The sequence below is a fragment of the Mustela lutreola genome, chromosome 7 (genome assembly GCF_030435805.1).
Source record: "Mustela lutreola isolate mMusLut2 chromosome 7, mMusLut2.pri, whole genome shotgun sequence".
NCBI classification, from domain to species: domain Eukaryota; kingdom Metazoa; phylum Chordata; class Mammalia; order Carnivora; family Mustelidae; genus Mustela; species Mustela lutreola.
The window spans coordinates 92594125-92621689 of record NC_081296.1 but is presented as its reverse complement, the minus strand read 5'-3'; the positions used below and the strand labels follow the sequence as shown (position 1 = coordinate 92621689).

General features: G+C 41.3%; 1 protein-coding gene across 2 annotated transcripts in view; it reads left to right on the top strand.

Annotated features, from left to right (window-relative positions):
• Positions 1-27565, top strand: part of SLC25A21 (solute carrier family 25 member 21) — a 510014-nt gene that overhangs the window by 315694 nt on the left and 166755 nt on the right. For both annotated transcript variants that reach the window (XM_059181944.1, XM_059181945.1), the window contains one exon: positions 5874-5922. In XM_059181944.1, the coding sequence (XP_059037927.1) occupies positions 5874-5922 (49 nt within the window). The remainder of the gene's footprint in view (positions 1-5873; positions 5923-27565) is intronic.

Sequence of the window (27565 nt, the reverse complement as noted above, 5' to 3'; positions counted from 1 at the left end):
TGTTTAGTCTCCATGTATTTGGGTTCTTTCCAAACTTCCTTTTGTGGTTGAGTTCTAGCTTTAGAGCATTGTGGTCTGAAAATATGCAGGGAATGATCCCAATCTTTTGATACCGGTTGAGTCCTGATTTAGGACCGAGGATGTGATCTATTCTGGAGAATGTTCCATGTGCACTAGAGAAGAATGTGTATTCTGTTGCTTTGGGATGAAATGTTCTGAATATATCTGTGATGTCCATCTGGTCCAGTGTGTCGTTTAAGGCCTTTATTTCCTTGCTGATCTTTTGCTTGGATGACCTGTCCATTTCAGTCAGGGGAGTGTTAAAGTCCCCTACTATTATTGTATTATTGTTGATGTGTTTCTTTGATTTTGTTATTAATTGGTTTATATAGTTGGCTGCTCCCACATTGGGGGCATAGATATTTAAAATTGTTAAATCTTCTTGTTGGACAGACCCTTTGAGTATGATATAGTGTCCTTCCTCATCTCTTATTATAGTCTTTGGCTTAAAATCTAATTGATCTGATATAAGGATTGCCACTCCTGCTTTCTTCTGATGTCCATTAGCATGGTAAATTCTTTTCCACCCCCTCACTTTAAATCTGGAGGTGTCTTCGGGCTTAAAATGTGTTTCTTGGAGGCAACATATAGATGGGTTTTGTTTTTTTATCCATTCTGATACCCTGTGTCTTTTGACAGGGGCATTTAGCCCATTCACATTCAGGGTAAGTATTGAGAGATATGAATTTAGTGCCATTGTATTGCCTGTAAGGTGACTGTTACTGTATATGGTCTCTGTTCCTTTCTGATCTACCACTTGTAGGCTCTCTCTTTGCTTAGAGGACCCCTTTCAATATTTCCTGTAGAGCTGGTTTGGTATTTGCAAATTCTTTCAGTTGTTGTTTGTCCTGGAAGCTTTTAATCTCTCCTTCTATTTTCAATGATAGCCTAGCTGGATATAGTATTCTTGGCTGCATGTTTTTCTCGTTTAGTGCTCTGAAAATATCATGCCAGCTCTTTCTGGCCTGCCAGGTCTCTGTGGATAAGTCAGCTGCCAATCTAATATTTTTACCATTGTATGTTACAGACTTCTTTTCCCTGGCTGCTTTCAGGATTTTCTCTTTGTCATTGAGACTTGTAAATTTTACTATTAGGTGACGGGGTGTGGGCCTATTCTTATTGATTTTGAGGGGCGTTCTCTGAACCTCCTGAATTTTGATGCTCGTTCCCTTTGCCATATTGGGGAAATTCTCCCCAATAATTCTCTCCAGTATACCTTCTGCTCCCCTCTCACTTTCTTCTTCTTCTGGAATCCCAATTATTCTAATGTTGTTTCGTCTTATGGTGTCACTTATCTCTCGAATTCTCCCCTCGTGGTCCAGTAGCTGTTTGTCCCTCTTTTGCTCAGCTTCTTTATTCTCTGTCATTTGGTCTTCTATATCACTAATTCTTTCTTCTGCCTCATTTATCCTAGCAGTTAGAGCCTCCATTTTTGATTGCACCTCATTAATAGCTTTTTTGATTTCACCTTGGTTAGATTTTAGTTCTTTTATTTCTCCAGAAAGGGCTTTTATATCTCTCGAGAGGGTTTCTCTAATATCTTCCATGCCTTTTTCGAGCCCGGCTAGAACCTTGAGAATTGTCATTCTGAACTCTAGATCTGACATATTACCGATGTCTGTATTGATTAGGTCCCTAGCCTTCGGTACTGCCTCTTGTTCTTTTTTTTGTGTTGAATTTTTATGTCTTGTCATTTTGTCCAGATAAGAGTAAATGAAGGGGCAAGTAAAATACTAAAAGGGTGGCAACAACCCCAGGAAAATATGCTTTAACCAAATTAGAAGAGATCCAAAATCGTGAGTGGGGAGAAAGGGGATAAAAAGAGGTTCAAAAAGGAAGAAAGAAAAAAAAAACAAAAAGAAAAGAAAAAAAAAGAAAAGAAAGAAAAGAATTTTTAAAAAAAGAAAACACCTAAGAAAAATGTAAAAAAGAAAAAATATATATATTAGATAAACTAGTAAAAAATCGTTAAAAAAGAAAAAGGTAACAGTTAAAAAAAAAAATTTTACCCGAAGGCGAGAAAAAAAAAATGAAAAAGAAAAAATTAAATTAACTGCAAGACTAAAAAAAATCACAGGAAAAAAGCCATGAGTTCCGTGTTTGGCTTTCTCCTCCTCTGGAATTCTGCTGCTCTCCTTGGTATTGAAACCGCACTCCTTGGTAGGTGAACTTGGTCTCGGCTGGATTTCTTGTTGATCTTCTGGGGGAGGGGCCTGGTGTAGTGATTCTCAAGTGTCTTTGCCCCAGGCGGAATTACACCGCCCTTACCCGGGGCCGGGGTGAGTAATCCGCTCGGGTTTGCTTTCAGGAGCTTTTGTTACCTGAGCGCTTTCCGTAGAGTTCCGGAGTACGGGAATACAAATGGCGGCCTCCTGGTCTCCTGCCCGGAGGAGCCGAGAGCCCAGGGCCCCACTCCTCAGTGCGCCCTCAGAGAACAGCGCCCAGTTACTCCCGTCTGCCTGACCTCCGGCCGCGCTCCGAGCTCACCGAGCCTGCGACCGGTTCAAGGTAACACGGAGCTGCGAGCTTACTGTCGGCTCTGTCTCTGTAGCCGGCTTTCCCGTTCCAATACCTGCAAGCTCTGCGACACTCAGACACCCCCGATCCTTCTGTGACCCTGCGGGACCTGAGGCCACGCTGACCCCGCGTGGGCTTCGCCCCGGTTTAGCCTCTGGAGCGATGTCCCTCAGCGGAACAGACTTTTAAAAGTCCTGATTTTGTGCACGGTTGCTCTGCTGCTTGCCGGGAGCCGGCCCCTCCCCCCCCCCGGGGTCTATCTTCCCGTCGCTTTGGATTCACTTCTCCGCCGGTCCTACCTTTCAGAAAGTGGTTGTTTTTCTGTTTCCAGAATTGCTGTTCTTCTTCTCTTCGATCTGCCGATGGATTTTCAGGTGTTTGCAATCTTTAGATAAGCTATCTAGCTGATCTCCGGCTAGCTGAAGCAGTCTCAGCTTGCTACTTCTCCGCCATCTTGACTCCTCCCCCTAATATTTTCTTTATACTCTAATGCCACATCAGTGAAGAAACTGCGTACTCCTTTGGCAAACTGATTCTGAGTGTCTTATTCCTTTATGTTCATGAGATGCACTGAAGTGCACTTAATAGGGGAGCCTGGGTGGCTCGGTCAGGTAAGTGGCCAACTCTTGCTTTTGGCTCAGGTCATGATCTCAGGGTTGTGGGATCAAGCCCCATATGCACCTCCATGCTCAGAGGGTCTGCTTCCCTCCCTCTCCCTCTGCCCTACCCCTCACTCACACTCACTCTCTCTCAAATAAATAAGTTTTTAAAAGAAGTACACTTGATAGATGTTTCTTGCAGTGCTTGGTAAGAAGGTATTTTACAAGTCTGAGTTTCCAGGGTAAATCCTATTTATGGGATTAGAGCTTTATCCTCTTCTAGCTAATATATTAAAGTTTAAGTTAGAATGATAAGTAAAACTTACAGGGGTGCCTGGTTGCCTCTGTTAGGTAAGTGTCTGACTCTTGATTTCAGCACAGGTCATGATTTCAGGGTTCTGAGATCAAAGCCCACTGAGTGGAGCCTGCTTAAGAGCCTCTCTCTCTCCTTCTCCCTTTGCCCTCTGCACCTGCCCTCCTCTCTCTCTCTCTCCCTCTCCAATAAATAAATAACATATATAAATACATGTGTATTTATATATACATAATTCAAGAATAATTACATATAGAATATGAGACCTTAAGGTTCTATAGACCATTTACCTTTGCACTTTACAGATAAGGAACTGATGCCCTCAGGGGTAAATTATCATTCCCTGAAAGCATCAGGATAAGAATCTTATTTCAAGGGGAATGTGTATTTTAAAGCAAGAGGAAGTGCATTGAGACTTTACCAGTTTCAAGGAAGAAACCCACCCATGCAGTCCTATTCCTAAAGTTAGAGCAGTGCACAGAGGCTCTTGGTTAGGCCTAGCGATTATGTTGCCCCCCACCCACCCCCAAGACCCCCACCCAATGCCTTCCAACGACTAAGGAGCATTCCTGCTGGGAAACCTGTGGTATAGACGTTAATATTGGATCCTGTTAGTTTTAGTCAAAGTAAGACAGTTGTTTCGGGTCAATACCTAAGGCTTTGTAAACTGTATAACAGGCTTAAGCAGGAAGAATCCCCTAAACTTCTGTGGAAGGAAATCAGGATTTCAGGTAGGTGTGGGACCTTTGTGCTTCCTGGACCTTACCAGTATGAGGCTATTAAAGACACTCATACTCATACGTGTAAGTATGGAATGGGAGAGGGGAACTAAGTCACAGCTAAGCTCAAATTGAGTTAGTTTGCAGATGGAAAGAGTGGTAAATGATCTGCCCTTAAGAAACTATCCACAAATACTATGGCTTTGGGGCAAATCAACAAACACTATCAACCTCTGTTTGCTTATCTTCAAGTAAAGATGATGATAATACACACTTGCCTGGGGTCCCTGGGTGGCTCAGTCAGTTAAGCATCTGCCTTGGGCTCAGGTCATGATCCCAGGGTCCTCGATTGGGACTCAGGCTCCATGCTCAGGGGGGAGCCTACTTCTCCCACTGCCTGCAGCTCCCTCTGCTTATGTGCTCTGTCTCTCTCTCAAATAAACAAATAAAAAAAATTTTTTAAAATACATACTTACCAGGTACCTGGTGGCTCGGTTGGTTAAGGAACTGCCTTCAAGGCTCAGGTCGTGATCCTGGAGTCCTGGGGTTCAGTCCTGCATCCGGCTCCCAGCTGCACAGGGAATCTGCTTCTCCCTCTGACCTCCTTCCCTCTCATGCTCTCTCACTGTCTCTCTCTCTCTCTCTCTCAAATAAATAAAATCTTAAAAAAAAAAAATGCATACATACCTTGCCTAGTGGCTGTGCATACTAATGATGACATGTGTTAAATGACCATCACTGTGTAGGGGCTGAAAGTAAGGTAAAGTAAGGTAACTACTATGATTATTACTACTGCAAGACTAAAATTATGCTATAATCATTTGTACTACCCCAGTACATAAAACCACTTTTGCTGTTAATGTTGTTACGTGCAAGTAGTTTGTAACTGAGCAGTCTTCTCTGCTCAGACAACAAGAGAGAGGGCTTTACAAATGACTTGCAAAAAGGTATAGAAATTCTTTCTTGGTGTGCAATGGTTAAGATCATGGGCTTTATGGGGCTACTATGTACTTCTTAGCTGTGAGATCTTAGACAAATTATTTAACCTTGTGTGCCTTGGTGATCTCATCTGTAAAATGGGGATAATAATACCTTCTATCACAATAAGCTCTTGTGAAGATTAAATGAGATAGATTTACTCTAAGTACTGCTTAGAATACTGTCTAGCATGCAATGAACACTTAATACACGTTCTCTATTAGGCTATTAATGTATTAAATATGTGTGGGATCCTCATAACTACCTCTTGAGATAACAGACCTCATTATCTTTAGTTCAGGCCTTCAAACACTGAGGCTACGATTTATCCTAAGTGGCAGTGGTGGGGGTGCTGAGAGAGCGTCTCTCCTCTCTTTCCTCCTTTTCTTACCTCCTTTCCTTTGACATGTATTTATCTATCCAACTGGAAGGGTACATAATAATTCCTGTCTATGTGATTAGAATTTTGGACATCTGATCCCTTTTTCATTTTCTTTTTCCCTACAGCCTCACCTCCATGCCCATGGAGAGTATGTCTTTTGCTACTAGTCTCTAACTATGAGCTGTCATTACCAAAGCCCCAAGTGTTTGTTTGAATCTTTATACTTGAGAAATCAATGGGGGTCAAGGAAACAAGAACCAGTGTTTACATAAGTGTTTATTGGACTTTTCTTTATCATCTTTCAGGTCTTGTAGAAATTTGCCTGATGCACCCCCTCGATGTGGTGAAAACCAGGTAAGGTTCTGCATGAACAAGTTTTATTGACTTTGGCTGATATCCAAATTTAGATCTGTCAGAACACTAAATGCTAGAACTTGTCCTAGGCCGGTAGCTTCTCCCAATAATGGCATTTATATTTACTTCTTAAAGAAAATGCTATTTGACAGATAAAATGTGAAAAGGGAAAAGCATTTTTGGATAGAGGTCATCTGAAGGTATACGATATTTTACTGCTTCACACGACAATCATAAAGTATGATTTGTGGCTAAGTTGGTAAACGAAGCAAATATATCAAAATGACGCAAAAACTAAACTTTAGTGAATTATGACAGCAGACTTTCATTTGGCGTTGCATGTAACAGATTGTTATTTAGTATTCAGCATTTTGGCGTGAGACTCCAAAATTTCAAGTAAACTCTTCAAATGGTGCTTGAAGAATTTATTCCTACAACTGTTTGGCAGTGCAAAATGCCGTGTTTCTAGGAAAATGCATTTGCTCTTGCAGAAAGACACAAATCAGGGCAATGTTTTAAATCTATTTACCAAGTGAAAAAAAAAAAGAATGTGGGTTTTAATATGATCTTGAGCATTTTTTAAAAAGCTGAATCTGTGGCTGAATTACTGAACTCTCTATCTTCTAAAATTAGAAGGTGTTAGAGTTGAGTCAAAGTTTCCATTTGTTTGCATTATGTAAAACCCAGGAGCAGCATACCTAGGTTGGCGCTCCATAGCAAATAGTGCCTTGCAACAATGGCAGTGGAAAAACCAAAGTTAGAAAATGCTTAAAGTGTCAGGCTTATCATTGAATGGACATGTTGCTTAATTTGCCTAAAGAGGCAGCAGAATCTTAAGCTGGATGCTGAAAGCAAGGGAAAGTGGCTTGCTAATAGTATCATGCAAATAATATTACATTTCTTTTTTTTTTAATTTTATTTATTTATTTGACAGACAGAGATCACAAGTAGGCAGAGAGGCAGGCAGAGAGAGAGAGGGAAGCAGGCTCCCTGCCCAGCAGAGAGCCCAATGCGGGGCTCGATCCCAGGACCCTGGGATCATGACCTGAGCTGCAGGCAGAGGCTTTAACCCACTGAGCCACCCAGGTGCCCCTAATATTACATTTCTTTTTTTTTTTTCATTTATTTATTTTCAGCACAACAGTATCATTATTTTTTCACCACACCCAGTGCTCCATGCAATCCGTGCCCTCTATAATACCCACCACCTGGTACCCCGACCTCCCACTCCCCCGCCACTTCAAACCCCTCAGATTGTTTTTCAGAGTCCATAGCCTCTCATGATTCACCTCCCCTTCCAATTTACCCCAAACCCTTCTCTCTAACTCCCCATGTCCTCCATGCTTTCTGTTATGCTCCATAAATAAGTGAAACCATATGATAATTGGCTCTCTCTGCTTGACTTATTTCTAAAAGAGCTAGAGGAGATGAGAAGTTGGCCCCTGTCTTAGTCAGCTCAGGCAACTGTAACAAAATACTATAGACTAGGTGGCTTAAGCAACAGACATTGATTATAGTTCTGGAGGCTGGGAAGTCAAGGATCAAAGTGCTGGTCGGTTTGGTTCTTGGTGAGGGCCTGCTACCTGACTTATAAACAGCCGCCTTCTTGTTTTATCTTCACACGAGGGAGAGAGGCAGCTCTGCTGTATCTCCCTCTACTTGTAAGAGTACTAATCCCATCACTGGGGCTCCACCTCATCTAACCTCATGACATCATCTAATTACCTCATGACATCATCTAATTACCTCCCCCAGGGCCCCACCCCCAAATACCATCACACTGGGGTGAGGGCTCCAATATATGAATTTGGGGAGACACAAATGTTTAGTCCATAAACAGCCTCAAATTACCAAACCCACACAGAGAAAGAAAGCTATAAACTACTTTCAAATGTAAAATTGCATGTACTCCCTGGATCATCTTTGTGTAGGGTTCAAAAACAAAAAGCAAAACTCACTGGCATGTCCTTCTTAGATTCCATGCTAACGTTTAAAAGCCAGAATAGTATTGCTAGCCTCGTTGAGGAATAAATTGTCTTTCTTAAGGGTCATTTTCTAAGTTCTAAAGTGTTCAAGTGAGCATACAGGAAAAGTAAGAATGATTTAAATAAGATAAGATATTGAAAGTACAGTTATTCATTCGGTCAATCATTCATTCATTCGCTTGTTAAGTATTTAGTGTCTTTGGGTTTCAAGCAAGTTCTGTCCTCAAAGGACAGATGAGTTGGTATAAATTTTTAATGAGTTCATATAAATTTTAAAAACTGTATTATTTCATGGTGCTGGATTTGAATAGAATATTTCTTAGAGTGGATGTGCCAAGTTATTGGGGCTTTATATCTTCTTAGTTACATGGATATTTTCAAGAAAATGGCATTCATTGATTGGAATTAGTCATATGCTCTTGTCTTACTTCAGTGGGGGCGGGAGCGGGGGGCAGAATATAATTCTTCCAGATGCCCTAAAAAAGAAGGGACTTGGATTTGGGATTATGTTTGGCCTGCATAACAATAAAAAGCATATTGAATAAGACTTATAATCATAGAGTAAACTGAAAGTCCAAAATAATGTGCATTGACTTTGCAACAGAAGTAGAATGTGCGAAGATTATGAGTGTTTTATCACTGGGTACAAACACACAGGTGATAGGGAATGGACAGGACAGACTAGATGCTGAAATCTCTTCATTATGATGTTGGACAGGAGATAACTGTATTTCTAAATAAGATAAACTGTAAACTATAAAAGATAATATAAGAAACCTTGTAACAGTCATTTTAGCAGGTCACTTTCCTTAATGACATCAAGGGCCCTGGACTCTAAACTCTTGCCGGCATTGTCAAAGTTGGGGGGGGGGACGCCATACACCAGACCAAACCTCACTTCCTTCATGGTTTCTTTGTGGGCTATTTTTGCCTCTCCCTGGATATTATTACTTGAAAGGTAGTACAGTGAATGAATCCGAGTATGGAAATGGGTCATTTTCAACAATATTTCATGTGCTGAAGTATATAGCAAAATAAGAGTTTACTTTTTAGAGTTCAGTCATTTGGGGGGGGGGGGGTTCTATTTGTGCCTGATTCTTTTCTTTGTTGAATGAAAGAGAACAGATTCTAAAAATTCATTTTCAAAGTCATACTTTTCAGGGATTTCTTTCTTTCTTTTTTAACTTTGTAATGATCAGTTCTGTTACCCCAGGCTGAGGGCAGAAGGAGGTCGTGGTGACCTGAGCCCAAGGGTCAAGGCTACCCGGTGGAAGGTAGAACCGTCTGTCTACTGGTAGCCGGAGCCCCAGCCATTGCCTGTTCACTGCCTGAGGCACCCAGGGAGGGAGAAAAATCCTCCACTTTATCCTTTCTCCCCAGTCTTCAGTCTCCCACCAGTGTTTCTATTTGCTGAGCTATGGAAGCCAAGAAACCCAGCCTAGCAGAGGGCAGGCTTTCTGCATCATAAAGCAGAGCAGAACAAGGAGGGAACTAGAAATGTGTCTGAAGACAGACAGAACCAGGACTGAAAAGCTGTCTTTTTAGTGAGATTGGAGAAAGAGCTGACATAACCATGCATTTTCTTTTCTTTATTTTTCTTATTGAGATATAATTGACATTCCATTATATTGGTGGTAGGTATACAACATAATAATTTGGTATTTTTTTAAGTTTTTAAAAAATTTATTTGAGAGAGAGAGAGAGAGCACAAGCAAGCAGAGTAGCAGGCAGAGGCAGCGAGAGAAGCAGGCTCCCGCTGAGCAAGGTGTCTAACACAGGACTCTATCCCAGGACCCTGGGATCATAACCTGAGCCAAAGACAGCTGCTTAACCAGCTGAGCCACCCAGGCATCCCAATAATTCAATGTTTTTATATATTGCAAAATGATTTCCACAATAAGTCTACTTAACATCTGACACCATACATAGTTACACTTTTTTTTTTCTTGTGATAAGGGCTTTCAAGATTTATTCTCTTAGCAACATTCAGATATACAATATAGTATTATTAACTATATCATCATGCTCTGCATTACATCCCCAGGACTTGTTTATGTTATAACTCGAAGTTTGTACCATTTGACCCCCTTCGTGCATTTCACTCACCCCCCATCCCCAGGCTCTGGCAACCACCAGTCTGTTCTTTTTATCTATAAATTTCTCTTTTTTTCTTTCTTTTTCTTTTTTTTCCCCAGATTTCCCACATAAGTGAGATCATATGGTAGTTGTTTTTCTGTCTGACTGATTTCACTTAGCATAATGCCGTCAAGGGCCCATTCATGTTGTTGCAAATGGTAGGATTTCCTTCTTTTTATGACTGCATAATATCCATTGTGTATAGTGTATATTGCGTATATATATATATATTTATATACAAAATATATACACATATATGTATGTACACACACATATATGTACACACATTTTCTTTACTCATTCATTCACTGGTGGATGCTTATGTTTCAAGCATGCATTTTCAATTTAGCAAGGTTAATATGCACTTACTCTGCATTTTAGAAGATGATTAGAAGTTACAATTGATTAATTTTTTATGAAAAGATTTTGGGCACTGTGGCACTTGCCTTTCTCTAAGAAATAGTGTATTCTGCCTCACATAAGTGTAGCTCCAGGGATAGACCTAATGTAAGCATAGTCTAGCCACATGCCAACTACCTTGCAAATGTCCCCACCTTATCATAGCAGAGGAGATTTGGCTAAGATGCTATATACATGGCAGTCATGTAGAATCAGGTTCTCCTTTGAGATTCTTCCTAGAAACATGTGCCTACACTCTCTTGTAGTTCTTTTATAGTTTATAGACAAAGGACGCTCTGGTTAAGAACACATGACTACAGATCACAAAACGCTCTATGCACTTGTATAGCCAGGAAGACCGAAGGTAGTTTCTGGTTTTGGACTCCAGGGATTCAAATAAAATAATCAGTCATATCTCATATCTGTCTCATATTCTCTCTCTCTTCCTCTCTCCCTTCAGCTTTCCTTTTCCTATAAAGGCTTCATTTGAGGGTCAGTTGCTTCTCTTACTTGGCGCCAGGTGGCCCCGGCAGCTTCCGCTTACATGGGCTTTGGCATTTGTGTGCGCTCTCTGAGACAGGATAGCCTGGAGTTATCCTCCAGGTTAAGAACTCCGGCTGTAGGATTAGGCAACCTGGTTTCAAATCCAGCTTCTTCGGCTGTTATCGGCGTAACATCAGGTAAGTTACTGAACTTCCCTGTGCCTAAGCTTCCCAAGCTTTTAATGGGAACAATAATGGCGTCTACATCACCATGAGAAATAAATGAGAGTATATACATCTATGGTGTTTATATATACATATGCCTACATGGTGTTTTATACTATGTCAGCAAAGGAAAGGGGACTGCAGAGACAAATGGAGTTTGTAAGGCAGTCAGGGAAACACGCAAGGGAGAATAAAAAGTGTGGGAGAGGGGAAATGTTTAATACGGAATCAGGCGGTTTCAAGTTTCCAAGCCGGAAGACTTGTGTTATATGAGCACTACATTTAAATCTTTTCTCGGAATGGTGTTTGCAAGTAGATAGTCCTCATGGGTCTGAGGGCAGGAGAGCATCAGTTTCATCTATGTGTTTCTGTTGACATCATTCCACATATCATTTTAGGGCTACGTGGTGACATTGTTTAGGGCTGCACACCACAACTGGCCTAGTGCCTAGCCTCCAGGTGGTGCCCAGCAAATGCCGATGCATTAAATTAATGCAGATTAATGTAGATTTCATTAAAGAGGTGGGAAGTGAGAATCTTTTGAAATGAAAGAGGAGAAATTACTTGATAGGATCGTAGGCAGAAACATCTCAAGCTTGCAGTGGAGTTCCAGAGCCTGGATTAGGGCAGAGTGAGGGGACAGGGTTTCCAGCAGGGGTGCCAAAAGGCAAGCAGGACGGATTGAACCAGCACAGGGACTGAAGGTGCCCAGAGAGCAGGTGTGACAAGCTTTGAGATGGAAAGCAAACCGCTGGACTTCATCTAGGACAGTGCCATAAACAAAATTAAATGGACAACACATAGGTAATATTAAGTTTTCTAATAGCCACATTTTAAAAAGTGGAAAGAAACAGTAAATTCATTTTAACAATATATTCAGTTCAACCTCATATGTCCAAATCACTGCCATCACTGCATGTTAATCAATATAAAAACTATTAGTGAACGGTTTACATTCTTTTTGGAAATATTCAGTTCTTGAAATCTGGTGCCTGTTTTACACTTGGAGCACACAGCAACACCGATGAGTCCATTACATCTTGAATGCGCCATAGCCGTGTGTGCCTGTGGTTCTTGGATTAGACAGCACAGGCCTAGAATGCAATGGGAAAGGACTGCTATAAGGGGAAAGAGAGTGGCCCTGTGATTCCTTAGTAAGAAAAGTCTCGCTTAGAATGGGATGACGGTTGCAAATGAGCAGGGTCCTAGTGGTAGGGAATTTTACTGCATACACATTTGCACCTATGTGGGGAAAGTGGCAATTAGAAGCCCCGAAGATTTATCCCCATCACAGTCCGAGGGGGTTTTAGCTTATATCCCTTTCACACTTTCATTCCCGGGAAGGGAACTGGTCGTTCGCTGTGCTTCCGGAAGAGAGAGTTACTGAGGTGCTCATTCTGTTTCACTCCCAGTCATTTTTAATCATTTTTGTTTTGTTTCATTTTCGAATGAGGTCTAAATCAGGTGCAAACTAAATAAATTACCGATCCTGTAAGGACGGATCTTTCAAAAGCGTGTCCTGTCAAAGAGCTGCGAGGCACATTTTCTGGGGGGTGCGGGGGAAGGCGAGAAGGGGAGGGACATCGCATCTCCTTACAGAGACACAGTTAGAAGCTGCTGGTGAGTGGACAGGCCGGTACATACCTCGCCTTTCATCCTCCCTCCCATCAGGACTTGACTTGCACTAAAAAGTCTTATCATACTTCTCTCCAAACATATTAATCACTGTGTGAATTCTAAAGACTCACATGGGTTGAAAACTTGGCATCCACACACTATAATATGTGCTTATGGGCTTTTACTCAAGTTTTTGAGATTGATTTACACTCACTGTTGGTGGCTCCCACCTCTCAGACCTGCTGAATGCCAAACGCCTGGGGAGGGGGGGCGCTACCGACATTATGTTTAACACCCTCCTGGGTGAATCTTAAGCAAGGAGCCCAGACTGCTCGCTAGGTCAGCCTTTGGGAAACATTGCTAAATACCCTCATAGGCTGTTCTGTGAAAAGTCTTCATGGAAAGATTTCCTTTTCTCTCTGTCTCTGTCTCTGTCTCTCTCTCTGTATGTGTGTTAAACACTTCATTTACCTGTGGTTCTCCTTGGTTTCCTTTATGTAAACTGCTTTGTTAGTAATGAGTGGAATTGGAAGGACAGAGCTTCCCTCGTGGAGCTCACTCTGCGGTCTGTGAGAGTGCTAAGGGAGGGTATCGTCTACAGCCAGGAAAAGCATTTAATGTCTTACTGAGTGAGGTGACCGAGGCAAAAGTCAATGCCAGAAGATGGGCGAGGAGTGAGCATTGGTTGTTAGGGAGGGAAGGTAATTGGCTGTGATGGGTAAAAATGATTTAGAGGCATTAGCCCACCACAAACTTTATTAAAAAGAGAAATCTGAGGACAGCTGTGGAGAGAGGCTGCTTTGTGGGGAGCCCAGTAGAGAGCGAAGGGCTAAGAGCTGGGGAGGAGGACCCACAGCTTCCCTTTATGGGGGGAGAATGGGGCCAGCTGTGAACTTGAAAATGAACACTTAATTTAGAGGTTGGGGAAGGAACATTGAGCAGCCACTGGGGCCAACAGAACAGCAGGGTGGAAACAAGGAACGAAGAATGTTTTTTTCCCCAATAGATCCTTTCAAACAAAGAAGAGAGGAATCCTTTCAAAATGGGAAGAGAGCAGTGGGAAAAGTTACGATGGAGTATAGAGGGGAAGCAGGAGAGTCTATAGGATTAAAAAAATTAACAGAGCAGTCGAGTGGGGTTATTTCCATATGTTAACGATTTGTCCGTAGTATGAAACATTAAGATCACATTCAGGGTTAGACCATGGTTATGCCTAATTTCTCATGATCCGTAGAAATTCAGGGCTAGACCACTGTCATGGCTTATTTCTAACCATGGAGAGAATGTGTCTGAGGTAAAGTAAGCAAGGAGTAGAACCACATTTTTACAAACGGTATTTTTATTGGGACTTTGTCATTGTAGCTAAATCAATCAATGGCAACATATAATGGTAAGAAATGGTCACAATATCCCTGAATACATGTGAGTATAAGTAACTCCAACTTTGCTTTTGAGGTTGCACGACCATACTAGGATTTCTTTGGGATTTTATTGAACTGAAATGTCTTTTTTTGTAGTTACTGAAAGCAAGGAAGTACTAGGCAGTGAGCACACTGCAACCCTACATTGGTTGTCATTCTCCTCCGTGCCGTCTTCATTAAAGCTTTTATTTATTAAAATAATCAAATCAAAAATGGTGCACAAGATAGACAATATATTTGGGAAGGATAGAAGTGAAAATTAACTGTGCTCTGCTTATTACATCATAGAACTGCTGTAAATACATAAGTGGATAAATATGTGCTTTATAATGCCATTTGCAGGATGTCAGTTAGCGTACCTGGTTAAGCGTCCAACTCTTGGTTTCAGCTCAGGTCATGATCTCAGGGTCATGGGGTCAAGCCCTGCATCAAGCTCCACGATGAGCACAGAGTCTGCTTGAGATTCTCTCTCCTTATCCCTGTGCCTCTCCGACTTGTGCTCTCTCTCTCTCTCAAATTAATAAGTCTTTAAAAGTAAAATACCATTTACTCCCACCTAAGTGCTTTATTACAGATCAAATTCATCATTGCCATTGAGTGCCTGACAGACATTGAAAGGCCCCACATTTGCATAGTGATTTAATTAAAAGGTGACTATAACCTAAGGGCGACCTTAAAACTAGAGAAAATTATCCTATTTTGTGCATGTCTATATTCTAGATTAGTGTTGACTTTCTGGAGAAAGGCAGAGAGTTTAGGGATAATAGGCCATGACACCATGAAGAGATATTACTGCTGGGATTTTTTTTTTTTTTTTCTTTGAGAGAGCAAGCAGGGGAGGACATGGGGAAGAGGTTCTGTTGGGGGTATCCATCTGAGGGCCCTAAGATCATGACCTGAGCCAAAATCAAGAGTCAATTGTTTAAATGATTAAGCCACCCAGGTGCCCCTACTCAAGGGATTTTTACTGTAACAATGCTCTGCCTCTCTTTGGGATGACAAGTGTTGTATCAGAACACCCACAAGGGTTCAGAGTCGAAAGTCTTTCCCTCCCTCACATTTGGTGGTCCTTCCCAGTGGACATAAAGCCAGGCCCTAGGCTGTGTTGGTTACAACACAGCCTAGTTTCCTTACTCATAGTACTAGGTGCATCAGTCTTTGCTGTTACTAAGTAGTTTTAATCATTTCTTTATTTCATTTATGTAACCTGCTTTGTTTATGACTGGAAGTGGAAGGACAGAGGTTCCCTTGCAGAGCTCAGAGCAATGATGAGGAGATAGAATGAAAGGACACCTAGAGACCTGTCTCTCTGAGATATTGGGAGGAAAATTGGTCCCAGAGATCTTATGCAGAATAATCTTGCTACCGTACACTAAAATTATTTTTCAGATTTATTAATAAGGAGAAAATCCTTTCTTTAAAAAAAAAAATCCAAGCTGCAGCAACTTCTTCCTAGGAACATCGCCAAAGGCAAAGGAAGCAAGGGCAAAAATGAACAATTGGGACTTCATCAAGATCAAAAGCTTTTACACAGCAAAGAAAACAGTTAACAAAACCAAAAGACAACTGACATAATGGGAGAAGATATTTGCAAATGACACATCAGATAAAAGGCTAGTATCCAAAATCTATAAAGAATTTATCAAACTCAACACCCAAAGAACAAATAATCCAATCAAGAAATGGGCAGAGGACATGAACAGACATTTCTGCAAAGAAGACATACAAATGGCCAACAGACACATGAAAAAGTGCTCCACATCACTCGGCATCAGGAAAATACAAATTAAAACCACAATGAGATATCACCTCACACCAGTAAGAACGGCTAAAATTAACAAGTCAGGAAATGACAGATGCTGGCGAGGATGAGGAGAAAGGGGAACCCTCCTACACTGTTGGTGGGAATGCAAGCTGGTGCAGCCACTCTGGAAAACAGCATGGAGGTTCCTCAAAATGTTGAAAATAGAACTGCCCTATGACCCAGCAATTGCACTATTGGGTATTTACCTTAAAGATACAAACGTAGTGATCCAAAGGGGCACGTGCATCTGAATGTTTAATAACATCAATGTCCACAATAGCCAAACTATGGAAAGAACCTAGATGTCCATCAACAGATGAATGGATAAAGGAGATATGGTGTGTATATATACAATGGAATACTATGCAGCCATCAAAAGAAATAAAATCTTGCCATTTGTGATGATGTGGATGGAACTAGAAGGTATTATGCTTAGCGAAATAAGTCAATCGGAGAAAGACAACTTTCATATGATCTCCCTGATATGAGGAAGTGGAGAAGCAACATGTGGGGTTTGGGGGGTAGGAAAAGAATAAATGAAACAAGATGGGATTGGGAGGGAGACAAACCATAAGAGACTCTTAATCTCACAAAAACAAACTGAGGGTTGCTGGGGGGAGGCGGGGAGGGAGAGGGTGGTGGGGTAATGGACATTGGGGAGGGTATGTGCTATGGTGAGTGCTGTGAAATGTGTAAACCTGGCGATTCACAGACCTATACCCCTGGGGCTAATAATACATTATATGTTTATAAAAATAAATAAATAAATAAAGACATGTAAAGAGATATCCATTAAAAAAAAAAAAAAAAATCCAGTCGGTTCCCTCCACATAAAATAACAAAGCTCAATTACATTAACTCAACTGTAACTCAACTTTATAATCTTGAACTCTAGTTTCTAATTTTTTTCTTTCCTTCCTTTTTCTTGTTTTTTCTTTTTTCTTCCTTTCTTTCTTTTTATTTTTCTTTTTTGTAAATGGAATTCTTTTTTTAAATTACTCCCTAGGGAAGCATATTGTTTTTATGACTCACATTGTAGAACCTTTGTAAAGTGTTTAATCTCCTTCATTTGTGTTTTTGTCTAAATTTTTAGAATAAAGATTTGGTATTTAAAGTACAGTAGCTATTATTCCCCAACTAATTAAATGGGCTTAGAAGATTCTCCCTTAGGTCATAATGTAACATGTGTTCTGTTTTGATACCTCTCTCTTCCTTCTGCTTAACTGCAAAAGCTTATCCTATGATCCCAGCCTAGAGGATGAGAAGGGAAAGCGCCTATGCATTCTTCATGCCTGTCAATGGGCTTCTCCAGACATCTTCTTTCTATTTTCTTTTTAAACTGAAAGGTAAATAATTCTTAAATGGCTTTCTTATCTTTGTCATGGGAAAGTGAATTACTTCTAAAATGAGCATCAGCATGAAAACTATTTCCTCTGTTTCTCCCCGCAACCCCAGCCCCCATCCAGAGTTTTATCCAGTTGTTTTTAAATTTTCAGCAGTTTCATTAAGCTACTTATTTAGCCAATGTCCTACACACTTTCCCCTATAATGATGTATTTTGCCTTAGCCATCTTAAACTCCAATTTTTGGTTGTTAGAATTCAATAAGACTATAAAATAATAATAGAGTAAACTGATTTGCGATTACTTTGATTTAAAAATGGGATATTTTTCTAATTGTTTTTTTTTTAAATACAATCAAGTTTTCTCAGATAATCTTCTATTTTAAGATAAGTTTTTGGGGGTAGAGAACTTGGAACTCATTCCATGTCTATTTTCAGTGGCTATTCAAAGCCTTTTGGAGATAAGCCCTAGCTCTAAATTCAAGAGTAAAGCAAAAGTTCAAACCGTTCAAAAAGTTCAAAGCTTGTATTTGGCTATCGTACTTATTTTAAATGATTTTAGTCAAGCTTTAAGCAATCTACCACCAGCAAAAATAAAATTGTCTTATTAAGGGTGTTTCTTCTCATCTGCATCTATTCAAAAGAGCAGGTGCTTATCTCAGAAGGACTGGAATATTCCTTAAATGTTCTTGTGCCATGGAGGAAGCTCTTCCTATAGCGTGAGAAAACTTGAAAGTGTTGAGAAAGAAGCTGCTTAAGAAGAGAAGGCTCTAACTGTGGGCTGAACCCTAGAACCTCAAGCCAGGCCCATGGGAAAGCTGCTTTGGAGTTGAGTATAGAGTGGGAATCAAGCCTAATGAAATCTGAATTGTTGGGATTGTAGTCCAGCTGAAAGTTATGGTTATGGATACTCTAGAAGACTGTTTTTCCTTTTTGTGACGCAAGAATAAAAATCATAAATTTCTTTAGACAAACAAATTCAAGGCTGATAATGTAGTATCTTAACTGTGAACCTTGACCAAAAATTGATAAAATTGTTTAATGTTCCTGGAAAATCAATTAATTCTCAAAATATTCTTTTTTTTTTTTTTTTTTTTTTTTTTTTTTTTTTTTTTCTTTTCCACTTCAGTAATTTATAATAACAAAAATATTATTATAAATGGAACCACACAGTATGTAACACTTGGGATTGGCTTTTTTTCACTCACCATAACTCTCTAGATCGAGGGGTGGTTACATGTGCAGGAGTTTATTCCTTTTTTTTTTTTTTTTTTTTTTATAATTTTTTTATTTTTTATAAACATATATTTTTATCCCCAGGGGTACAGGTCTGTGAATCACCAGGTTTACACACTTCACAGCACTCACCAAATCACATGCCCTCCCCAATGTCCATAATCCCAACCCCTTCTCCCAAACCCCCTCCCCTCGGCAACCCTCAGTTTGTTTTGTGAGATTAAGAGTCACTTATGGTTTCTCTCCCTCCCAATCCCATCTTGTTTCATTTATTCTTCTTCTACCCACTTAAGCCTCCATGTTGCATCACCACTTCCTCATATTCTCAAAATATTCTTTGAGATGGCTAAAATAGCTCCTTTGCAGTCAAGGCACAGCTGAGATTTAGTTTTGACATAATGAAGTTTGCAAGATGATAAATAGAGCTGTATATTCTCTGGATGCAATTCTGCGTACTCTGCGCCAAGTTCCTGCCGAATAAAATTTTCCCATTTGGGGGCTATTGAATAATATTTTCTCCGGTAAAACTTTTGTGAGTACCTAAAAGGTCACATACTTTCCTTTTATAGCAAAAACGATTGAAAAGTAAACTGAATGTCCTCAACCTTGAGTAATCAAAATCTACCTGGGATATTCATTTCTCTTTTTTATGAAAAAACCCAACACATGATATGATGATAAAGGTCTCATTTTCAGATCTAATCCAAAACTGCTAAATACCCAAAGAAAAAAATGGGCTCTGGAATGTAAATCATCTATTTATGTCCTTTTAAATTCAGAAAATTAACAAGTACATGCAAGAAAAAAAAAAAGGATTGATTTTTTGTTTTTGGATGCTCTGAAGTGGGAGCTGGTTAGAACTCTGATCCATTATCATTCTGAAAGGACATGCTAGCAGAGATGGTCCCTTCATACACAGGCTTTCCAGCCTTTGCGGACGGTGTCAAAGGAGAATGTCATTACCACGTAACAACTCAGAGAGGCAACAAATCATAAAGGAAGATGAAGATAGGAGATCAGCATTCTAGTTCCAGGCTGTTGGTCTCAGATGTGTGAGTCAATGGAATTGCTCTGGAACTTGATTCTTTACCTGGAAGTTAAGGGTATACCCCTAGTGATCCAATGTGATGTTCTTCCAATGTGATGTTCTATGTTTCCAAGGCCATGTTTTCACTGCTTAAAAATGTGATCTTAGTACATAGCTAGCAGTGGGATTTCTACATTCCCTGAACACACCAAGCTCTCTCCTGTCTCAGGACCTGTGTGCCTGATAGCCTTTCTTCCTGAAATAACTAGCTCCTTCTCAACCTAGGCTCAGTTGTCATCTCTGAGAATCTTCTCTGGCCATCTCATCTCACATAGCCTTCTGTGTTTCTCTTTCCCATTTATCTTTGCTCTCATCTTCTGATTTCATCAAGTAGATTTCTTTGTGTCCGCATTACTTGTAAGCCCACCTCCCTCAGAATGTAGGCTTCTATAAGCAAAGCCCCTTCTTTCTCTGTTCACTGATGCAGGCACACAGCGTCTAGAGGAGTGTTGGCACAAAGTAGGTCCATGGTAAATACTTACTGAATGACTGTAGTTGAAAAATTGACACTACATATATAGTTTTTAAATTGTACATTTGGAAAAATAAAACAAACAAAAGTGCTAAGACTGACTTTTGCTCTAATCATGAGCCAGGCTTCACACAAGGGCAATTCACATACTTTATGGAATTCACATATTTCTTTGGCTACATAATCTGGGCATTTCATAGAACCTAAGCTGTTCTTTCTTTAGTGCTTAACTTGTGGTTTATAGTTTTATACCACAGAGAATTAGAAATGATATTCATATATTTGCTCAGTGCCAGTGAATTTTCCAGGACCTCTATACCAGCTGCTCCTTTGCTAATCCTGGCATGGAAAAGCTGTCATCTGGATTCAGGATAGTTGAGCCTCCCTCAGTCCTGTGTATTCTCTTCTGCCAAGGTTTAAGCATCTTTCTTCCAGTCTAGTGCATGCATGACCCCCCATCCACTAAGCTAGGAAGAGAAGACCTCACCCCCCACCCCTGGGTGGTGTGCATGCAGATTGGTGGCTATGATGCTGGTGACAGGTGGGCTCCACGAAGTCACCCTGGACCCTCCTTAAGGAAATGTTTTTTGTGATACAATCTCATTTTTACTTCTACAACTTACTGAGGCTGATCTATGTGTGTGTGTATGTCTGTGTTTTAATGAATAATGCCAGATGGAGTAAGTAGAGCCTGTTGCATTCCTCAAGGTAGCTCTTTTTGTTAAGTAAGTGGTTCCTTAATGAATCAAAAGATATAGACATCACTCTTTATCAAGATTTATTAGGTATCTTGAGCTTTTTCCTCTTTCAGAGACAACCAGGATGAATAGAATAGTAGTGTCAAATAGGGCCCTAACTTCATTGCAAAACAAAAACAACTCATGACTTCCAAAAGTGATATTTTCTAGTCTCTTCTGGAATTGGGGGCGGGGGAAGGGAGAGCGAGAAACAGATATTTATTAAGAAAATATTAAGCACTGCTTCTGAAGCAAGGATTTGGGGATCATTTTGGGATTTAGGCTGATGTTTGGTCCTAAAGAATTCCAGAGTAGCATTTCAGTTTCCTTGTCATACACTGAAAAGTTATGTAGATTGTTTAGTTGATTTCCTTTTCATACTGAAACAGAGAAACTATCAGGTTTGATAGAAAAGAAAAAGAAAAAAAAATGGCCCTGAAATTAATCTCAGGTTAAATAATTGGTATAAAGAACTATTGCTGGGTGCCTGGGTGGCTCAGTGGGTTAAGCCGCTGCCTTCGGCTCAGGTCATGATCTCAGGGTCCTGGGATCGAGTCCCGCATCGGGCTCTCTGCTCAGCAGGGAGCCTGCTTCCTCCTCTCTCTCTCTGCCTGCCTCTCTGCCTACTTGTGATCTCTCTGTGTCAAATAAATAAATAAAATCTTTAAAAAAAAAAAAAAAAAAAAAAAAAAAAAAAAAAAAAGAACTATTGCTGCACATTTTGATTTCCCAGAGTGTGAGAAAACTGTCCCTGTCCAGATGCTTGCCAAGTTCTGAGAGAACATTTAAAAGTGTTTTTTAGGTAGCACGGGGAGATAGTCAGGGTCTTGTATGCGGGTGTTCCAGGTTTCAAACTGTAACAAGGGAATGGAAGAAAAGAGAGAAGCATTCCCAAATCAAACATAACTCTCAGGAAATGAGCCAGAACACCTGTGAGAGGTCAGGGGTCAGAAAATACAAACTCAGGGTTCGATATTTTGATCACATTACACAAAAGAAAATGGTCTCAGATAGCAGACAGAAGAAAATCTGGAATTTTATGGAGAAGTTAGGAGCTAAGGAGTCTGTCATTCTAAAACTCCTTTCTCCCATGACTCTATGATGTTTCAGAAAATATTTTCTGAATTGACACTGGAACTTTCTGGTGGTCTCTTGTTGCTTACGCATCAGATCGAGAAGTTATTTATCTCTTTTCCCTTAACTCCCAGAGGTTCACTTCTGGGAACCTTCTGAGCTGGATTCTTTGGCCGGTTCCTCCAAGGCTCAGGGGGGGTGGGTGTCCAGCAGGCAGAGATGGAGAGACATCACAGCCCTGAATCACAGGCAGTTCACTTCTGTGGAGAGAGAAGCGGTTTGCAAACGTTACTTCATGGGACCTCCTAGGGAAAAAGAGGGTGTTTTTTCCATCTCATTTCCCAGTTCCAAATTCTCTGAAATGTGCTTGATTTTTGCCAGGTGTCAAATTATAACCCTCCTTGTCAACCACAAATGACTAATGATTAGCCTAATGACTATGCAAAGTTTGAAACTCACATTTACATCTTAACTTACTGGCTACATTGTGTTTTCATACATTGTGAAAAAAAAATTTTTTTTTTCCTCAAAAAGCCAATAAAAACAAAGTTTTAGAGTCTTAATTGCCACGTTCATTTGCAGTTGTTGACCCTGTAGGTGCTCGAGGAGAAACAGAATGGGAGCTGGGGCCGGCCCATCTTCAGGCCTACGCTGGCCCGCCCAGCCAATGACGCCAGTGCCCCTCTCCTGGGGAGAGTTAAGTGATGTCAGCACCGCTGGGCAGAGCAGTATTTGACCCTTAAACTGCTTCATATACAAGCAGCTGTTTTTCTCTCTCCTCCATTCCCTGAAGGAAGCAGGAGGGCTGAAATGTCTGATATTCTGTTTTCTCCCCCTAGATGATGTGTATTTAAAACTTTAATGGAACGATAACCACTTTGCTCACTGACCCTCTGCTCTTGAGCAGTTAGGCTTGAAATGTGCGTAAGTTTCTTTTCTTTATAATACGTGTAAGAGTAGCGAGGTCTCAGCGAGTTTTCTCCATATTTACGCCGGGCCCCCCTTGTGTGCCTTGAGAGCTCATAAAAACAAATCTGCCTCTCGGCCGGGCAGTCGGTAATGGGATCTGGAGCCTCTCTCCGCAAGGTCACCTGTTTAAATAGAGACTCCCGTGGTGCTGCCTGAAAGGTGTTTCCATCTGACGGCCTCTAGCTCGCTCCATGTCTTTTAGGAAGTGAGACATCCAGTGTGGGTACAGTGTTGGCTGTCCAGAATAGTCTTCCTATTGCTGACCTCCACTGCAGCTGATGACGGGGAAACCTGGAGACCCGATCCCAGGCAGATCCAGACCTCAGGCATAAGAAGAAGCTTGCTTTGGACTTTAAATACAAAGAATTTCCTTGAAAATTCAAAGAGAACCATATTCAGTATGCCATTTGGCTGTTGGAGTGCATTGTGGAATTATCAAACAGTGGTACATTTTAAAAGACCCCATGGGGAGTGCCTGGGTGGCTCAGCCATTAAGCATCTGCCTCTGGCTCAGGTCATGATCCCAGAGTCCTGGGATCAAGCCCCACGTTGGGTGCCCTGCTCTGAGAAAGCCTGCTTCTCCCTTGCTTCTTTTCCCTTTCTCGCTGTATCTCTCTCTGTCAAATAAACAGGTAAAATCTTAAAAACAAACAAACAAACAAAGATCCCACAGAAATGTGGTGTAAAATCAATGTGTAAAAAGATGGCAAGAGCTGTTCATGAGAATTAAATGTCCTTTTGCACCAGCAACAAGCTTCCTTGGACAGCACAGTAGACAAGCCTCCTCCAAATTACTTGAGGAAAAAAAATAAGCCAAATATTTGTGACTCTCATTTGTTCTTTCCATCTGAGCCCACATTTTCCAGTGCCCAGCCTCCAGTTTCCACAGATCTGTCTCCTTCCTGTCCTTCTGCCCCACAATAAAGCCCAATTCCTGCCTCCTTCAGATTCTAGTTGAATTCATTTGGTGAACAGCCCTGTGTGCCCACCTCTGCTGTATCAGCAGTATCCCAGGAGGTGGAGGTCCCAGGACTTCCACAGGTCGGTCACCCCCCATACCTAGCACAGCCCTCCCTAGCTGTGGATCTCTCCAACATGGTGCCAATGGCCCCCTTGTCACTGGCCTCCCCCAATTTAAGGAAGGCAGGGGTGCGGGGTGGGGGTGGGGAAGATCTTGGCTTCAGCATTTCAGTGAAGTTGTCTCCGCAGTGCCCACTGCCAGAATTAGCAATCTCCCAAATCCCCCCTCTTACAAGCCCTATCTGAGCAGCCAGGACTCAAGCCTTCACCCGAGATCCAGATCAGGACTGGCCTGACTGCTTTAGAATCAAAGAATGAAGTCAGGGTAGAAACAATATACAGAAGGACAGCTCAAGAAAGGGAGAGCAAACAAAGCCGGCAGTTCCTGGTTAGGGTCATAAAGCTCCTACTTCTTTTACATACCAACAATAAACAGAGTCAGTCACCAATCAGTAAACATTCCTCACCGCACGAGTGGAGATTTGTGTTCAAAGACAGCAGATTGGATGCCGACTTCCCCGCGTAGCCTTTTCCTTCCCCCAACGTAATAGGGATCCCAAAGAAACCTCTTTCTTTGTGAGGTTAACCAAGGATTCTCAACCCCAGCTCTGTTGACACTTTGGGTTGGTTAATTCTTTGTTGTAGGGGATCTGTCCTGGGCATTGTAGAATGTTTAGTACCCAGTAGCCTCTACTTGCTAGATGCCAGTAGCATCTTCCTCCCAATGTGACAACCAAAAATGTCATCAGACATTGACCAATATTCCTTAGGGGACAAAATCACTCTCCACTCCCCTGGAGAACCACTAGATCCAACAGAAGAATGAATGCACTGATCTTATGTCTAATAGGCATAAATATTGACGTGTAACAAATGTTGCAGATACCAGTGAGGCACCAGAAGAACACAGTCCTGTGTTCAGGGAGCTGCTACACGGATGGGGGATCTGTGATTCTCAAACTTCGTAGGTGTCAGAATCACGTGGAGGAGTGGTTAAAGCATGAATGGCCAGGCCTTACCCCAGATTCAACCAGTCAGGGTGGAAGCCAATAATGCGCATCTTTGAGAAGGTGATGCTGATTCCTGAAGTGGCTCCTGGAAACCCCTGGGCCGGACCTTCCTGGGTTGACTCTTGACCTACCAGTGGCCAGGTCACCACAGATGAGGCAACTGTATTGTTTTAAGCCTTTCTCTGTGCTGTAACTACCTTTTCCTCACCTACTGCCCAGTGTCGTTTGGCCTCTTTTTCCCAGGACCTCCTTAATGGTGCCTTCTCCTTAGACTTTTCTCTTTGGGAGATGTTCTAAACATTTCCCAACTCCACAGCCCCACTAGAATTTTCTGTCTGGCTGTTTGTTCCTCGGGTTCATTTCCTGCTCCTGAATTAGCGCATGCCTATGTCAGAAAATACTAATGGGCACCCAGTTTCCGGGTGCTTGGTAATCCTCCTTGGATTTCACAAAACAAACCAGCAGACTGTGGCCTACCAAAGAGGTGGCTCGCTTAGCAGGGACGAACACAGTTTATCACTGACATTGCTCATAGTCGCCAGGGCCTGGTGATAATAAAAATTATGTCGAAGCTCATTATTGTTAAAAAAGCTCTGTACAGACAATGCGTCCTCTTACTGTCTGCGCCTTGGGCAGACTGCTGCCCTGACTCCCCTGTGACAGCTTCAGGGGATGGCCGAATGCCTTCCCTGCATCAGCCCAAGGCAAGTACGAAAGACACGGATCATTCTCCTCCACTGCAGGTTTCCGTATACTGAGTTTCTTATCGAGGGCTTTACTGAACTCTGTGACCATCTACCGTTCACTTCTGTTGATGAGATTAAGTGCAGACTCCTCTGCATGACCTAAGAGGCCTTTCTTGGAGGACCCCCACCTATATTTTTTAGAATCTGCTGTATCTGCTCCCTCTGATGTGAATACATTCCATCTGTACCAGAATATTATTTACTATTCCCCCAAACATGACCTGTGGCTACACATAATAATGGTAAGAGTAGGAAAAATGATTAGGGGCTATCTTATCGAGCACTTAACTATGTGCCTTGTAGAATTCTGGACCATGTTGTCTATTTTAATCTTTCCAAAAGCCCACAAAAGAAACACTATGATCCCCATTTTGCAGATAAGGAACTTAGAACTTGGAGAGGACAAGGAAAGAACCAGGATTTGAACCCAGGCGGGGTGGCTCTACACATTGGACCTTTCTAGATTTGTACTTGACCTAGCAGTAGTGAGGTAGTTACAGAGGAGGAAGCTATATTGTGTCAATCCTTGTTTCTTCCATCTTTAGTTTTCTGGGTTACACACTGTAGACACTATATTTATAATGTAATGTTTGGGGGGATTCTCTCATGTTTCAAGAATCAATTCAAATATAACTACCTCTATGAGTACTTCTCTACCCTTGAGGTGGAGTGACATTGGATGAAACTCTGTGTGTCCACGTGCACACGCGTGTGTGCAAACGTGTCCTATGCATGCGCGGGGGTATATTATATACATTATAGGCATGTTTTAGATCATAATATTATTAGATTTGTGCACTCTCCTCTGTCAAAATATGAAATCGTGTCACATTTATATTTGTACTGGTATCATATGGCCCTGTGCCTGGTACCAAAGAGATAACATCTGAGTGCTAACGGAAGGGAGGAGTCAAGGAGTGATTTAGCCCAACTTGAAATATTGCTCTAAATATAAACAGGCCACATCCACCTACCACTTATCAGCCCTGAGTTGAAACAAACAGTTAAACCTATACTTCTGATTTCTATAATTTAAAAGATTTTCACCCTACCTACTTTTGTAAAAAACAGAAAGAAAAAAAAAAGACAATCTATGGACTGTGCTCTCTAACCCAAGTGGAACAAAAGCACTAGAGGCATAATGCAGCAGTGTTTGTTGGAGAGTCTCAGAGGACACTTAGGGCCTCTGAAAAATAGGGTGTTGGCAGATGAGAGTCTCAGGGATCAGACCATTAAAAAGCTGTGGCATTTGTCACTGGTCCAGCAGAACCCAGAATAGCCATGCAGGAGAAACTGCAGTCATCAAGGTGCGTTTCCCCCCCATACAACCAGTGATTTAGGGGGATTGAGGGTCTGTTTGGTGTCTGCGGAGCGGAGGAAGGGCTTCCCGGGAGCAAGATGGCGCTTCTCTGCCGGGGGGGAGGGGCGTTCAGTGCGTTGTGAAACGCTTTTCTTGAAGACAACATTGACTCAGACAGCTTCTCAGATTTTGCAATTTCAGAGTTGTCCTTGGGAGATCTTAATGGAAGCAGAGCTCTGCCAAAACATTTATCTGGACCGTGCGATTCATATCTTATCATTACAGTTTTCAAACGCGTAATTTAATTATACCATTTCCCCTTGAACAATTGTTATTTTGGTTTTGGTGCCAAATTCTTTTGTAATATTCTATTTTATTTTGGCTACCAAGACAGTCTTATAGTATAAGTACTTCGCTGCACTCCCGGTTTTCACAATAAGAATGTCACAATTTATTACCAGGGATATATGTTCTAAAAGATTTACAATTTTCCTTTTTCAGTGCATGGAAGCAATTTGATCCCACTTCAGGTTTATGATATTCATTATATTCAAATTCAGCATATTTGGTTTCCATGTAAA